This window comes from Rhinoraja longicauda, chromosome 3 (genome assembly GCF_053455715.1).
Source record: "Rhinoraja longicauda isolate Sanriku21f chromosome 3, sRhiLon1.1, whole genome shotgun sequence".
NCBI classification, from domain to species: domain Eukaryota; kingdom Metazoa; phylum Chordata; class Chondrichthyes; order Rajiformes; family Arhynchobatidae; genus Rhinoraja; species Rhinoraja longicauda.
The window spans coordinates 29667283-29684783 of record NC_135955.1 but is presented as its reverse complement, the minus strand read 5'-3'; the positions used below and the strand labels follow the sequence as shown (position 1 = coordinate 29684783).

General features: G+C 42.0%; 1 protein-coding gene across 1 annotated transcript in view; it reads left to right on the top strand.

Moving 5' to 3' along the window:
• The window catches only part of pgm5 (phosphoglucomutase 5), a 117871-nt gene extending 109670 nt beyond the window's left edge, over nt 1-8201 (top strand). The window contains exon 11 of the mRNA XM_078396898.1: nt 7698-8201. Within this exon, the coding sequence (XP_078253024.1) occupies nt 7698-7787 (90 nt within the window). The 3' untranslated portion in view covers nt 7788-8201. The remainder of the gene's footprint in view (nt 1-7697) is intronic.
• The last annotated feature ends 9300 nt before the right edge of the window (nt 8202-17501 follow it).

The window sequence follows — 17501 nt, the reverse complement described above, 5'->3', positions numbered from 1 at the left end:
GAAGGTGACAGATTGGAAAAGCCCTTCGAATCAAGAGAATTTTCTTACAAATGCATAAACTTTTAAGTCCCATATTTTTTATTTTTTTATTTATTTATTTTTATTTTATTTTTATTTATTTTTTTTTAAATTTAATTTTGTTTTTTTGGAAGTAAGCACATTACATTTTAATGGTTCCTTTTTACAGGTGCCAAGAATTATTAAAACATTATTTGTACAACTTCCTTTTTAAAAAGAAATGAGAAAGAAAGAAGTAGTGAAGAGTAAAGAATAAATTAGTGAGTATCGAGTGAAAAAAATAAATAAATAAATAAATAAATAAATAAAAAATGTGCGAAAGTAAAGCAGAGAGGAGATTCTCCCACGCAACCAATCGATGTTTTCTTAATCAATTTTCAGTCAAACCCCGAATTTTAATTTTATGCTGATATTACACCGCATGATTCCACAAGGTCAATAAATGGAGACCAACTCGATAAGAATTGGTCTTTTTTTTCTATTAGGAGGAGTCTCATTTCTTCCAAATGTGCTGTTTCCAACATATTACCAATCCACATTTTAAGTGTTGGTGGAATAGACTTTTTCCACAATTTAAGTATGAGTTTTTTCGCTATTATTAAACCATAATTAAAAAATGAGATTTGGGATATATTTAATTTATTTACATCTCCAAAGATAATCATTTCCATGCTAGGTTCCATTTTTGTCTTAAATAAACTAGTAAATATATCAAATATATCACCCCAAAAACTTTGAAGTTTTATGCACGAAACGAAAGAGTGTGTAAGATTGGCATTTTGTGAAAGACATTTATCACAAATGGGTGAGATATTTGAATAAAATTTATTCAACCTAACTTTTGAGTAATATAGTCTGTGTAATATTTTAAATTGGATTAAATTATGTCTAGAGTTAATCGAACATTTATGTATGTATATCAAATACCTCTCCCATGTTTCTTTAGAAATTTTTATCAGTAATTCTTTTTCCCAGTCTTCTCTAATTGCCTCTGTTGAAGGCAATTCTCTATTAAGAATACTGTTATATAGATATGATATTAATTTTTGTGAGTCCGCCTTAATATTCATTGCTTCTTCCAGTGGGTCTATCATTATATTCTGTGATCTTGGTATATATTTTTTTATAAAGTCACATATCTGTAAATATTTAAAGTATTGGTTATTATTGAGATTAAATTTTGATTTTAATTGTTGAAATGATAATAAATTTCCCGTTTCATACATGTCACCCAACTTTTTAATTCCCTGTCTTTCCCATTGTCTATATGTTTTATCCATAATAGCTGGTTTAAATACCGGGTTATTCACTATTGGTGTTAATGAAGATAAGTTTCTTAATTTCCCATATTTTAAAAGGTATTACATACAAAAAGTTAAATTGTTTAAAAAAACATACTAATTAAACCATTAAGTGGTTCAATAAATATTTTTTAAAGGTGCAAATGGAGCTACTAGCAGGTGAAAAATTAGCTAAACTAATTTAAAATCTCTTTTTTCAAAATATAGTATTTCCAGCTTTGTTAGTGATTGAGGATTTGCAGGTCAGTGGTAGATCACCTACAATCACCACCCATGATTGTTGCTCATGCTTGTCAATGAAGAGCGAAGAAGGGTTGGATTTGTCTCTTTCAGCCCCCACCCCTCCCCCCAGCAAGAATCTGGACAAAGTCAGCCCCAGGGTCATGATGAGGTCCCACACACTGCCCAAGATACTGTAGGTAATAAGATAGGGTGGGATGGGGTGGGTTTAGAGATATAGTGTGGAAACAGGCCCTTCAGTCCACTCTGACCAACAATACACTTTATACTAGTTCTATCCTACACACTAGGGATCATTTACAGAAGCCAATTAACCTACAAACCTGCACGTCTTTGGAATGTTAGAGGAAACCAGGGCCCCCGTTGATAATGCACGCGATCACAGGGATAGTGTACAAACTCTGTACAGACAGCACCATAGTCAGGATCAAACCCGGGTCTCTGGCGCCCTAAGGCAGCAACTCTACCACTGCGTCACTGTGCCAACCCTGGGTGACAGCAGAAAAATTGCTCATCTCAAAACAGCTGCAAATGACTTTGGTAGATGGCAAAGCCATTATCTCCAATGAAGCCGAAATGTCATCAGTCCATTCCCACCACAGATGCTGCTTGACCTGCTGAGTTCCTCCAGCACTTTGTGTTTTACTCAGAATTCCAGCATCTGCAGTTTCCCTTGTCTCTCCAGCTTAGCTGATTGACAAAGGTGGTCACAAGCAAAGAATGTTTCTGATATTAAAGAAAATTCAAAATTTAAGAAGATCTATTAAAAGGCTGTTCAAAGTTAAATAGTAAAAATGATTAAAATAGTAAAAATAATTAAAAGTACACGAAGATGTTTATGTAAATTCAAACAATTGTGAATATTGAAAATACAGAGGTTTTTAGTCTTTTTGCAGCCTTTCACCTACAGTATATTGTAATGTATAGGAAACCTGTCCTAAACTGGCATTGATTGGCCACTATAAGTGCTGCATCTGCTGTAACTTTGTGCTCCCTCTCTGGAGCAGCTTTGTGAAGAAAATGTCGGCCAAATGAGTACAACTTCACAACGTCTACATTCTTACATAAATCCCTGAATTACGAGGGAACAGATTAAGGTTTATGTGCAAAACTGCTGACATTTCCCAATAGAATGCCTACCAATCGAACTGCTCCAGTTTATCACTCTTAACTGCACGAAGAAATGCCTTTTCATAGAAAGACAATAAAATACTTTAATGTTACCTCCTTGTGTTGTTTCACAAACAGACCTGTAAAGAAAGCAGTGCCAATGTCAAGTATGTTTAGAGCATTGTTTCCCCAGTGAGGGTACTTTTTGCCACATCATTTTTCTTCTGCTCGTGATGCAAAGGAAGCAATTGCAGTCTTGTTAAAACAAACACAAATGATGATTGCAAGCTTTATAATGAAACTCCGAATTGCTTTAACAAAACTATTCTGTCACGGGAATTGATTCTCACATAATCATTATAACAATAAAAAGCCTATAGGAATCATCTCTCGGATTATTTAATCACACAAAATTTAATTGACATGAGCAAAATATTCTGAAAAAAAACATCTTGCTTTTCTATTGCACCTTTCACAACCACAGGATGGTCCAACCTGCTTTACAGCCAATGCAGTGTGTTTGAAGTCCAGTTGTTGCAGTGTGGGAAACAGTGTGCCATCAAAACCCCATGACTGCTCAACATGGGCAAGAAGAAGGGGTGACACAGTGGCACAGCTGGTAAAACCGCTACCCCACGATGCCATTATCCCAGGTTCCCCCCTGACCTCTGTCACAGTGTGTGTTGACTTTGCACATTCTCCCTGTGATTTTTTTTTTTTTACAATACAAAATGCTTTTATTCAAAACAAACAAAAATACAGAGTATCTGTATACAGAGTAACACGATCAAAGGCTGCCTATATTGGCAGTTTACAAACAAACTTATCAAATTAAAATATCGTCAAGTTTATCAACAATACACTCGACCTCCTGCGGCGACTAGAGTCCCTGTGATCCCCTGGGTGCTCCAGTTTCTTCCCACGTCCACATTGACTTCAGAACCCAGAGAGTCATCCTTATACCTAAGGGACTCATGAAGGAGGCAGCTACCATCAAGAACCACCCGCACCCCCCCCCCCCCCCCTTCCCCCCCCCAAACCCATCCAGGCCACGTCGTTTCTCACTGCTACCATCAGGCAGGAGGTACAAAAGCCTGAAGTCCCACTTCAACAGGTTTTGGAACAGCTACATCCCAAAAGCTAACAGGTTCTTGCACCGACCTGCACAACCATAAAGGCCCCTCGACAACTGAACACTGCAGCCCACCTCTTGCACCACTGAAAACTTTCTTTTCCTTTCTAATTACTTTTTTGCACTAAAGTATTGTTCTATTGCACAGCCCTTTTCCTTTTAGAATCAATGTGAAATTTGTGCATCATTTGTTTATGGGTAGTTTACAACCCTCTGGTATAAACATGGAATTCTCCAATTTTAAGTAGAACCCCCGACCCACTCTCTCTTTGTTATGTTCAACCCTTCCTCTCCCCCCCACCCCCCTCCACCCATGGTACTTCTTTCTCCCACTACCCTGCCCCTTCCCACCAATCCCATCTTCTTTCACTTATCTTCCTCTGACTGGCTTTTTACATGCCACCCCTCTCCTTTCATTATCTGACACCCTTTTGCCTCCTTTTCAACTCTCATCTTTGTTGCTTACACCACCCAACCACCAAACAAGCCCCCCTCACATATATCCACCAATGAAACATCACTTGTCCATTCCTTCTACACATATTGTCTGACCCGTTGAGTTCCTCCAGCACTTTATGTTTTGCTGAGAATTTCAGCTTTTGAAGTTCCTTGTGTCTCCATTTGTTTTTTATGTGTGTTGTGAGCCTATTTGCCTGCGATGCTGCTGCAGGCAAGTTTTTTGTTGTACCTGTGCCTTACCTTCATAGAAACATAGAAAATAGGTGCAGGAGGAGGCCATTTGGCCCTTTGAGCCAGCACCGCCATTCATTGTGATCATGGCTGATCATCCACAATCAGTAACCTGTGCCTGCATTCTCCCCATATCACTTGATTCCACTAGCCTCTAGAGCTCTATCTAACTCTTTTAAATTCATCCAGTGAATTGGCCTCCACTGCCTTCTGTGGCAGAGAATTCTACAAATTCACAACTCTCTGGGTGAAAAAGTTTCTTCTCACCTCAGTTTTAAATGGCCTCCCCTTTATTCTTAGACTGTGTCCCCTGGTTCTGGACTCCCCCAACATTGGGAACACTTTTCCTGCATCTAGCTTGTATAATTTTATAATTTTATACGTCTCTATAAGATCCCCTCTCATCCTTCTAAACTCCAGTGAATACAAGCTTAGTCTTTCCAATCTTTCCTCATATGACAGTCCCTCCATCCCAGGGATTAATCTCGCGAACCTACGCTGCACTGCCTCAATAGCAAGGACATCCTTCCTCAAATTAGGAGACCAAAACTGCACACAATACTCCAGATGTGGTCTCACCAGGGCCCTATACAACTGCAGAAGGACTTCTTTGCTCCTGTACTCAAATCCTCTCGTTATGAAATCCTCTCCTTCCTCGTGCCTATGACAATAAACTTGAAATTGAACAATCTTGATGGGAGCAGAAGAACCGGGAAACACTGTAGCCATTGTGTGCACAGCAAGATCCCACAAACTTTGGTCTGATAGTGGCCATGTGACCAGTTGTGGATAATAAATCATTAGCTCTGGGTCCTAATCATGCCTGAGGCAGAAGGCTGTGGGTTCACATCTTAAATCAGCAAGTTGACCAAACCTGGCATAACTAAGGAAGTTCCGCACTGTAACAGATTCTCTATTCTACATGCGTCATCAAACCAAGGTCACCTCTGCTTTTTTAGGTGAAGGTGAAAGATTCCAGGGAACTATTTTGAAAAAGAACAGAGAAATTATCTCTTCAATATTTTCCCCTGATTAACAGCACTAGCACAGATTGTCTGGGCGATGTCACACTGGGAGCTTAATCCACAAACTTTTACACCCACATTTCTATGTTTCAAAGGTGACCTTACTGTGAACGTGTTTCTGAGGCTGTAAAAGACTTTGCATAACAGCTCTCCACTGGGTGCATTCCGTCACTTTATCCTATTGCTTCCAGCTGGGGAACCCATGCCATTTCAGAATGAGAGGGAATACCGACAGGGAACACTGCCACTCCTGTCTCAGATATCCTGGGACAGTACACGGCCTGGATATTTTCACCATCCAGCCAGAGGAGGGCAGTGTGGAGACAGGGAAGAAAAGGAGCCAAATAAATTGCTAATGTATCTTTCCATAAGCGAATGCTTTGGAATAAAGAATGTTGAAGAATTATTGCAGGAGAGAGTGCCAGTGGTCAGAGGGGCCATTCTGTCATGGAGTGTCCATAGGGAAAGGTGTGGTGCAGATATTGAGGCCTGCGATGGTTTTGGAGTTGGGACATTGGGATTGGAGCAGGATCTTGTTGATCTTGGATCAGAGGCTAGGATGTAAGAAGGAACTGCAGATGCTGGTTTAAACCGAAGATAGATACAAAATGCTGGAGTAACTCAGCGAGACAGGCAGAATCTCTGGAGAGAAGGAATGGGTGATGTTTCGGGTCTGGGGAAAGGTCTCGACCCAAGTCTATCTTCAGAGGCTAGGGTGATCGTTTGTGGAGGTTGGAGGTGGTTTGCCGAATATTACAGCCATAGGATTGTAGACAAGTGCAATGGCAGATGGGGGTGAAGGTTGTCAGTTCATTGAGAGGTTTGAGGACGATGGTGGGATCCTTGGTAAGATGTGCTCCCAGTACTGAACAAACTCCAGGAGGACACCTTTGAGAGAGGCAACAGTACAATGGAAGCAATAATAACAGTTGCACCTCAAAACGATGTAATGTCCCACAAGGAACTGAGCTATCCTGCATGTGATTGACTTAGAAATCTCGTCAGAAGAATGATCAGTAACCAGAGATGACTTGTTCAATTTCTGTGTTTTGTACTGTTACAACGAAATATAATTGGTTATTCCTGGCTATTTATAAATTTATTTTGGAATATTAGACTTTGATGAACACAATAATTTATATCAACATGAAGTAGAGGGGAATGGTATCCAATCAGAAGAAATAATGATGAGAAATAGATGGTAGTCCAAAGGTAAGAGAGGGAGAGTTTTAGAAGTGTTGTGTACAGTGATACTCCGAATTATCTTTAAAATATTGTGTAGAGTTGTGGTCCCCACACATGTGGAAGAATGTGGGAGCAATAGAGAATGAGTGCAGAAGAGTTTCACCAGGATGGGGCCTGAGATGGAGGGCTGCAATTATAAGGAGCGATTGGATAGGCTAGACATAGAAAGATGGAGTAACTCAACGGGACAGGCAGCACCTCTGGAGAAAAGGAATCGATGACGTTTTGGGTCGAGACCCTTCCTCAGACTGATAGGCTAGATTTATTATCAGTGGAAGGCAGAAGGCTAAGGGATATACTTACACATTTTTATAAAGTTTTGAAGAGCATAAGTGGGAGAGATAGTCATAGTCTCTTTCTGAGTGTGGAGTACTCTAAAACTCGAGGGCACAGGTTGAAAGTCAGAGGGAAGAAATGTAATCAAGATCTGAGTGGTCAGTTTTTCAGGCAGAAGATGGTGGTTGATGGAACAAGCTGTCAGTGGTGATGTAGAGGCAGGTACTATTATACTGTTTAAAAGGCATTTAGACGGGAACTTGGATAGGAACGGTGTAGAGAGATAAAGGTCTAAAGCAGGCAAATGGAATTCGCGCAACTAGACACCTAGTTCACCTTCATATTAGCAGCAGCCTAACTCGGCCCCTTTGCTCCAGTGGGAATAGCGTAGACAGATATTGGGGTTGGCATGGACAAGGTGGGTTGAAAGAGTCGAAGTGTGTAATGAGTGAGTTCCCTTGCGGAGGGGAGGAAGCTGTGGATGTTAAAGCTGTGGGGGTGTGGGCAAGTCTGACGGAAGTGAATGTTCTCAGATTGTTGAGGGATCACGGGCACAGTGGGAGCATGGCCCGCCCTCTTTCCCAGGGACGGTGTGGGTTGCAAGGTTCGAGGGTGGAGTTCCGCTGGGTGCTGACAGCGGCTTCTGTTCACCTTCTGCAGGTGGTGCTGGGGCCGCTCATCGCCATTGCACTGAAGCTGTCACACGTCCACGAGAGGACCGGCCGGAGGGGGCCCACGGTCATCACCTGAGCACGGCCCACCCACACCGACCCAGGGGCCAGGAGAAAGTCTGCCCTTTCCGCAGTCCGTATCAGCTGCTCACGCTTACACCTCCCTGCCGACATGCTGGCAAAACATTACTCAAAACAGGGGAAGAGAAAAGCAACGTTTTGCAAAAAAAAGATGAGGTCCTTTCTTACCTTTATCTGGCTGTGTTAACAATATTGTTGTGTTTTATAAAGAACCACTGTGTTATTCTTGCATGACATGTGTTGTTTGGGTTAGCAAATAAGAGAGCTGTGATTTATCTTTATGTTGTAAGTTCAGTATTAAAACATCCACATGATGGCTTGGTACAATTATAATATTGTAAACCATCATTTAAAATTGAAATGATCACGTTTCTTCCCCTACCCGATCTAAACGAATACTATTAAACTATACTGCTAACAAAGTGCTGTTAAGTCAGTTATTTTGGACTTCTCCTAAGTCATTGCACATTCTTTGGTAATGTCCACTCTTTAATAGAGGATTGATGGAAGATGATTCAGGCAATTTACTCCCAAAGACATGCAGTTACTGTTGTAAAGTCTGAAAAAGGGTCTCAACCCGAAACCTCACCCATTCATTCCTTCTCTCCAGAGATGCTGCCTGTCCGGCTGAGTTACTCCAGCACTTTGTGTCTATCTGCAGTTACGGTTGCTTTGTGGTAAAGGTGACAGCCATTCTGTACACTGGAAGGTCCCACAAACTACAGCACAATAATGATAGGGTCCTATATATTGAGTGATGTCGATTATGTTATGGTGCCACTTCCAGGCCAACACCACAGTGCAGTGCTCAGTAAGCACGCACGGTCAGAGGTGGTTTATTTCCACTTAACTAAACTAGAGCCCCATGTACCCTCAAAGGTGCAGTTCACGGAATCCGTGACCTCTGTAAGGGACTGGGACTGTAAGGTAGCTGTCACCCTTCAGCTAGCAGCACACAAATCATTTTATCTGATTCTTATCACAATACTGAAGGAGGTTGGTGTGCACAAATATATTTTTTAATCTGGTAATTAAAGTCCAAAAACAGGAGGATCAGCACAGCTGCCCAATGGTGGTGTCTATGTGAACCTCCTCCCACCACACCGTCTCATCCCCTCTGCTTCCTGTTCCTTTATCCCCATGTTTATCTAATTCTATTTTCAGATTTTGAATGCTGAAGTCTTGTCTCCTTTCTGATTCAAATGGAGATATTCTCTACATTGATAAAGAGTCAGTTGGTCAATCCTACTGTCTCCATCTCTAGATCCTCAAACTGTTCCATCTTTCATTCCCTCTGTCTTCCCTCACTCCTTGCTAGCTTGGCAATGCTTGTCACTGTTCTCCATACCTCTGTACTGATCTGTTCTGCAATCTCTCTGCCTTTGCTTTATGCTTGCTAATAACAAAAATAAATATATGCCCTTTTCTTCTTAGACTGTCCCTTTGGATCAAGACTGATTTGATTCCATGCCAGTTTAGTGTATTATGATGTGACTTGGTCTCATCTGTAGGTGTATGAGGTGCCTCATGGGTGGGGAGGGAATAGATTGTGTGGTGGTGCACGTCTTCTATCTTTCACACTGACATCAATCTGCTCTTGTTTCTTTGACTCAGGTTCTTAATTCCATCCCAAATGCTCCTCTGCTCTGAGGAGTCAAGGGCCTGAGATTACAGGAGTTAATTAGGATGTTGCATTTTTTCTAGGAGACTTTGAAGATATCCTTGAATCCTTTCCTAAGTCTCCTTCTGTGGCCAAACTCAGGAGTATTTGTTTCAGGAGCTTGGTGTCAGGCCTTTGAATTGCATGGGCTGCCCAATGTAACCACTCGAGTGTCACTACTGGTGGTGACCCCATGTGTCTACTGCCTTTGCTTGGCATTCAACCCTCTTAACATTGAAGAAAGAGCTGGACTAAATTATTCTACAGCTTGCTCTCTGGAAATGGAAACCATCTCATGTGAATTAGTGAGACGTACAGGAGTGTAGTGACTAGAATTCAAAAGGAAGAAGGCATAAATTTGTGTTCATATTTCCTCTCTCAGGGTGACTTCTGGTTTATTTGACCTCAGTACAATCCATTTGCTTAGGAAACTATTTCAGTTTGCAATGGTAGGAAGGAGGTGACGGCAAAGAGAAAACAGAGAACAGGGTTAAGAGTCCTAAAATCGAGGTATTAACCAGATACTAATGTGGTTACTGAGCACTGGGATGATGGCTTTTCAACAAGGTAGAATGGAGAAAAGGGAATGGCCAGTGTGGCAGGCATCCCAGATAATACTTACAGCCTCCCTGTTTAGTTTAGTTTAGTTTAATTTATTGTCACGTGTACCGAGGTACAGTGAAAAGCTTTTGTTGCGTGCTAACCAGTCAGTGGAAAGACAATATATGATTATACTAGCCATCTCAACTGTATTGGTTCATGAAACAGATTCTCACAACTTCTCAAGGCCATTAACAGAAGGCAATAAATAGAGACTTCAGCAATGAAGCTCATAGACCTTTTGTAGAGGCATACTGATCTTATAGAGGTGTACAAAATCATGAGAGGAATAGATTGACTAAATGCAGAGGGTCTTTTGCCCAAAGTAAGGGAATCAAGAACCAGAGGACATAATTTAAGGTGAGTGGGGAAAGATTTAATAGGAACCAGAGGGGTAACCTTTTTACACAAAGGTTGGTGTATGGAATGAGCTGCCGGAGGAGGTAGTGGAGGCAGGTACGATCGCAACATTTAGGAAACATTTAGACAGGTACATGAATTGGATAAGTTCTGAGCGATATGGGCCAAATGCAGGAATAGTGTAGATGGAATAGTGTAGATGGGGCATCAGCATGGGCAAATTAGGCCGAAGGGTGTGTTTCCATGTTGTATGACTGTGACTCTATGACCCATAACAAATGGGACATGCTTCTTGACTGGTGTTAGAACTGCATTAATATGGGCAAGTGGTGAATATTCCAGTGCACTCCTGACTTGTGGCCAACAGATGATGGAAAAGCTCTTGAAACATGAGTCACTAGATGTCTCTCATCTGCTTCGCCAGCCACTATATTTAAGTGACTGATCCAATTAAGTTTCCAGTCAATGTTACCCTCAGGGTGTTGATGGTGAGCAAGTTGGCAAAGTTGGTACAATTGAACGACAAGAGGAAATAGTTAGATATTCTCATTGGCTGGTACTGGCATGGAGCAAATTTCACTTGGAACTCTGAAACTCATGTTTCGAAATTCTCCGTATCATTATTGGAATAATTGCAGTTCTGCGATAATAAAAAGCAATTGTAGATTCTTGATTATGAACTGAACTCTTCGCGTTCAGTATCAAGTGTTAGGTAAATATTTAGAACAGAGGAATTATAATGATATCTTTGTTATTATTGCAAAGTTATGGCACTCTTAACAAGAATGACGGTAAGTCTGTCAATAGAATCTGTCATAGATTATGGTTTAGGAGACCAAGTGGCAAGTGCAGCCCAAGGCATCCATTATCTCCTTTAAGTGTTCTTCTTGATGTTAGCTTTCATCCTCCCTCCCCTCACTATTTGCTTTTGATCTCAGCGTCTCCCCCATTGTCTCCTTCCCTTCACCCCCTCCATCTCCAATTGTCTATCTGACTGATTTGACCTTCCTTTCACCCCAACTCAATCCTCTCTACCCATTCCCCATCCTGTACCTATTCCCAGTCCAATCTTCCCTTGCAATGGCTCTGCACTGGTGGAGCTTGTGGAGAAAAGGTCTTTGTACTCCAAGGCCTTGGAGCTCATGTGCAATGAAATTCCATTTGACTGTTTTCAGTGTCTCAGAACGTCCAGTCCCCTGTGATTGTCCCAGAAACTTAGACCATTGCAGGACAGGGATGGAAGGCTCTGGACCAGTGAACAGTGCACTCCATCAGCCTGGAATTCAGCATTTTTGCTGTCTTGCTCTGGAAATCCAAAACCTAAATGAAGTAATAAAACAAGAAACTGCAAGAGATTTTCTGGTTTTTTTTGCTCTTGCCCGATATCAATTTTATATCAGTACAGACTGAATTTAAGTTCTGGAACTGGTAATGAAGGTTCAACAGGAATCACATGCTGTTCAGAGGCAGATTAAACAAGTGTTGTTTCCTGTTTATGCCAATTTATATGTTCATCGTCTTTCGATTCAAATCATCAGTGAGATTAAACACCAGGCTCTCCATTCTTCAACCTGTCCGATCAATATTAGATATAGCAAAATCGTAGCCGCCATCAGATGTGCAATTGACTGTCACAGTACAATTTATTAGCTTTGGAGGCTACGTGCTACAATGAAGCTTTTGTTTACAAGTGTGATAATAATGGAATGGCTTGTGATAAGATATATCCTGATGGGCCACATTCCTTTAACCCTACATTCTCATATTACAAAGAGAAAAGAGGACTGACTTCCATTTCGATAGCATGGACCCTATTCAAGAAGGTGCAACCATTCTACAGCCCATAAAGTGCATCTAAATCTCTGGTGTAATGTATGAAATGCTGCAAACATTGTGTGCACCACAAGATCTCAAGGGCAGTGAAGGGATTATGATCATCTGTTGCAGCTTAATATTGGCCATGCCCCTGGAGAGAAAACATCCAAGCCTTTTGTCAAAATCACAACTCAGCACCTTTTGCATCAACAGGACCTTGGTTTATAGACAATAGACAATAGACAATAGGTGCAGGAGTAGGCCATTCAGCCCTTCGAGCCAGCACCGCCATTCAATGCGATCATGGCTGATCACTCTCAATCAGTACCCCGTTCCTGCCTTCTCCCCATACCCCCTCACTCCGCTATCCTTAAGAGCTCTATCCAGCTCTCTCTTGAAAGCATCCAACGAACTGGCCTCCACTGCCTTCTGAGGCAGAGAATTCCACACCTTCACCACTCTCTGACTGAAAAAGTTATTCCTCATCTCCGTTCTAAATGGCCTACCCCTTATTCTTAAACTGTGGCCCCTTGTTCTGGACTCCCCCAACATTGGGAACATGTTTCCTGCCTCTAAAGTGTCCAATCCCCTAATTATCTTATATGTTTCAATAAGATCCCCCCTCATCCTTCTAAATTCCAGTGTATACAAGCCTAATTGCTCCAGCCTTTCAACATATGACAGTCCCGCCATTCCGGGAATTAACCTAGTGAACCTACGCTGCACACCCTCAATAGCAAGAATATCCTTCCTCAAATTTGGAGACCAAAACTGCACACAGTACTCCAGGTGCGGTCTCACGAGGGCCCGGCACAACTGTAGAAGGACCCCTTTGCTCCTATACTCAACTCCTCTTGTTATGAAGGCCAACATTCCATTGGCTTTCTTCACTGCCTGCTGTACCTGCATGCTTCCTTTCAGTGACTGATGCACTAGGACACCCAGATCTCGTTGAACATCCCCTCCTAACTTGACACCATTCAGATAATAATCTGCCTTTCTATTCTTACTTCCAAAGTGAATAACCTCACACTTATCTACATTAAACTGCATCTGCCATGTATCCGCCCACTCACACAACCTGTCCAAGTCACCCTGCAGCCTTATTCATATCATATCATATCATATCTATACAGCCGGAAACAGGCCTTTTCGGCCCACCAAGTCCGTGCCGCCCAGCGATCCCCGCACATTAACACTATCCTACACCCACTAGGGACAATTTTTACCTTTACCCAACCAATTAACCTACATACCTGTACATCTTTGGAGTGTGGGAGGAAACCGAAGATCTCGGAGAAAACCCACGCAGGTCACGGGGAGAACGTACAAACTCCATACAGTGCAGCACCCGTAGTCAGGATCGAACCTGAGTCTCCGGCGCTGCATTCGCTGTAAAGCAGCAACTCTACCGCTGCGCTACCGTGCCGCCTCTTCCTCACAATTCACACTACCCTCCAGCTTAGTATCATCTGCAAATTTGCTAATGGTACTTTTAATCCCTTCATCTAAGTCATTAATGTATATCGTAAATAGCTGGGGTCCCAGCACCGAACCTTGTGGTACCCCACTGGTCACTGCCTGCCATTCCGAAAGGGACCCATTTATCCCCACTCTTTGCTTTCTGTCTGTCAACCAATTTTCTATCCAAGTCAGTACCCTACCCCCAATACCATGTGCTCTAATTTTGCCCACTAATCTCCTATGTGGGACCTTGTCGAAGGCTTTCTGAAAGTCGAGGTACACCACATCCACTGACTCTCCCCTGTCCATTTTCCTAGTTACATCCTCAAAAAATTCCAGTAGATTTGTCAAGCATGATTTCCCCTTCGTAAATCCATGCTGACTCGGAATGATCCTGTTACTGCTATCCAAATGCTCAGCAATTTCGTCTTTTATAATTGACTCCAGCATCTTCCCCACCACTGATGTCAGACTAACTGGTCTATAATTACCCGTTTTCTCTCTCCCTCCTTTCTTAAAAAGTAGGATAACATTTGCTATCCTCCAATCCACAGGAACTGATCCTGAATCTATAGAACATTGAAAAATGATCTCCAATGCTTCCACTATTTCTAGAGCCACCTCCTTAAGTACCCTGGGATGCAGACCATCAGGCCCTGGGGATTTATCAGCCTTCAGTCCCATCAGTCCACCCAAAACCATTTCTTGCCTAATGTGGATTTCCTTCAGTTCCTCCATCACCCTAGGTTCTCCGGCCCCTAGAACATTTGGAAGATTGTGTGTATCTTCCTCAGTGAAGACAGATCCAAAGTAACGGTTATCTCGTCTGCCATTTCTTTGTTCCCCATAATAAATTCCCCTGCTTCTGTCTTCAAGGGACCCACATTTGCCTTGACTATTTTTTTCCTCTTCACGTACCTAAAAAAACTTTTGCTATCCTCCTTTATATTATTGGCTAGTTTACCCTCGTACCTCATCTTTTCTATTGTTTTATCGTGAAGACAGAGATGACAAGAGTGCAGCATATCCCCAGTACCACACCAGGATGCCATCTTCCACTTCATTCTTCAACCAGCTGGGGTGGGGTTTGACCTCACAGTTTTTAAACCCACAGCCAATGGCATTTGCCACCAAGCCATGGATGATCCAAGCTTTTCATAAAATATACAGCAGAAAAACAGGCCATTCAGCTCAAGTGTCAGTGTCAGGAGAATTACAGCACCAAAACGGGCCCTTTGGCTCCCTGGGTCCTGGCCGATCATCACAGCCATCATTGTTGCACCCCTCTTCGCACCTCTTCAACATGTCCCAAAATCTTAGCTACATAAGTACATACAAAGATAATCTGTCCATGCTGTCCAAACAGGGCATTTAACATATTCTCGCTTCCCAAGCCTTGGTCTGCAGTCTTGTAGATTGCAGGACTTCAAGCACTCCTTCTGGCAGATGCCTAGAAGTGAGACATGTACTGTTGGGCTCAAGGATTCATAACACTTGTCCTCTATAAAATCTAAAAAGACATTTGGACAGATATGTGCATAGGAAAGTTTTAAGGGATTTGAGTCAAACGCAGTAATATGGGAGCAGCATAGATGGGTATCTTGACGTGCATGGACATGTTGGGCTGAAGGGCCTGTTTCCATGCTGCATGACTCTTTGACTCTGCTGAGGACTGGTGAGGACAGGTAAGAGTCAGGTGAGGGTGGAGACCGTGACAGAACCTGGAAGATGAGAAGTGGAGCTGCCAAAGGGCTGTAGATTATGGAATTGGATAAGAAAGGACAGTGGAGAGTGGAACCAAATAAGGGAGAGATGGTGGGCAGATGGGAACAGTGGAGGGGGGGGGGTTAGGGGACAGGGGACAGGGGACCCAGTGGGAGGGGTGCATGGATGATGGGCAGGTGGATTGGCGTGCTTTTGCCACCATTGTATGCATGTAGCACCCAGTGGTTTATTACAACATTTTGCATCTCTCATTGTTGTGTGGAAAAAGACTCACAGCAAGTTAACATTTCATCTGGAATACAAGGGTCATTATTATTCATCACATTGAAGACTGTATGAAATATGGTTTTCCCATTGGATCAATTAGCAATTAGTCAAATGCACAACATTTGATGGTGAACAACGTAAGAGAATGTTGATCATTGTTAAAACCATTGAACCTGATAATGTATGTGTTCAGCAAATGACTAAATGTAAAGACATTGTCTGGTAATAATTATTAAAGTAAATAAAATGCATGTTGCATTGTTAGATCCCACGGATTTCAGTTTGTGAAGGTCATAATCACTCCATTAATCCTTGCTAAAACACTCGAGTGAATTTTGGTTGCTTTCTTACAGGTGTTTTATTTTGTATGCTAACGATGATCTATTCTACATTTACCTTGAACTACATCTCCTTTGATGTATCGTTTTCACGCCTTTCACTTCCTTATCTCTGTGTCTCCCTGTCCCCTGATTCTCAGTCTGAAGGGTCTTGACTCAAAACGTCACCTATTCCTTTTATCCAGATTTGCTCCCTGTCCCGCTGAGTTACTCCAGCATTTGACATCTTATTTTCTGTTTAGATTCAAGATTCAAGATTCAAGATAGCTTTATTGTCATCCAAATTGGACGAAATTCAGTCACCCACAGTCCAACAACAAAAGCATCAAAATAGGCATTAAAATTACACAACCCCCAAAACACACAAAAGAAACATCCATCAAGAAAACATCCATCACAGTGAGTCTCCTCCAGTCCTCTCCTCACTGTGATGGAAGGCCACAATGTCTTTTCCCTTCTCCTGCTGTCCTCTCCCGCGGTCAGGTTGTTGTGGTTGCAGGCCACAGATTTCTAGCATCTACCTTCAGGCATGGGGTTGGTAGGTTAATCAGCCATTGTAAATTGCCCCTAGAATGTGGGCGAGCAGCAAAATTTGAGTGAGGAATTGATACGAATGTGGGGTGAATAAAAGGGGATTAGTAGAGGCTTATTATAAATGTGTGTTTGATGGTTAGGATGGGCTCAGTGGGCCAAGGGCCTTGTTCCCATGCATCGTCTTCCATGATTCCATGACCTCTCTGCCAACAAGGAAGGGCAGCCTTAGAATTCTCCAAAGTATTTATTTGTGGAGCAACATTTTCCAGCATTACTGAGTCAAAGGCAAAGGTCACATGTCCTCCGAGACATTATTTATTGCAGATTGGTGTCGAGAAGGAGGCCAGTCAGACGGGAAAGAAGCCAAGCATTACCGTAAAGCAATGGATGGCTGCAGGCAACGATGTTTATGTCGGGAAGAGGGCTTGTACACTATTTCTGCTTTGAAACCTCCTGAACCCTTTTAGTTTTAAGTTTTGCTTCATTGATCCCTGAACAATACTATGACGTGAAAATACAACAATAAGTTATTGATTAACAGGGCTTTTATTTCTCCTGAATTTAGATCATTTGTAAGATCATATTTTGTTTCATGTGCAGCTGGTAAAGTTCCCCATGAATTTGTGCCAGCACTTAACCAAGCTAATGCTTTCTACAGTATGTTGATCTTCCCAAGGCATCCGACACTTGCAACACATAAAATATTTTCATTATGCTTACTTAAAAAGTGTGACCATAATGAAACCCAAAGGAAAATGTTGATATGGTAGAGCATCATTTCAAATGTCCATATCTGGTGAATACTGGTAAAGGAAATATTAAATATTAATGTGGAAAACACTGAAAACATTTGGCAAGTCATTCTGTGTCAGGGTCTTGGATCTGAAATCTCAACTCTGTATGTATCTTTTTAAGACAATAGACAATAGACAATAGAAAATAGGTGCAG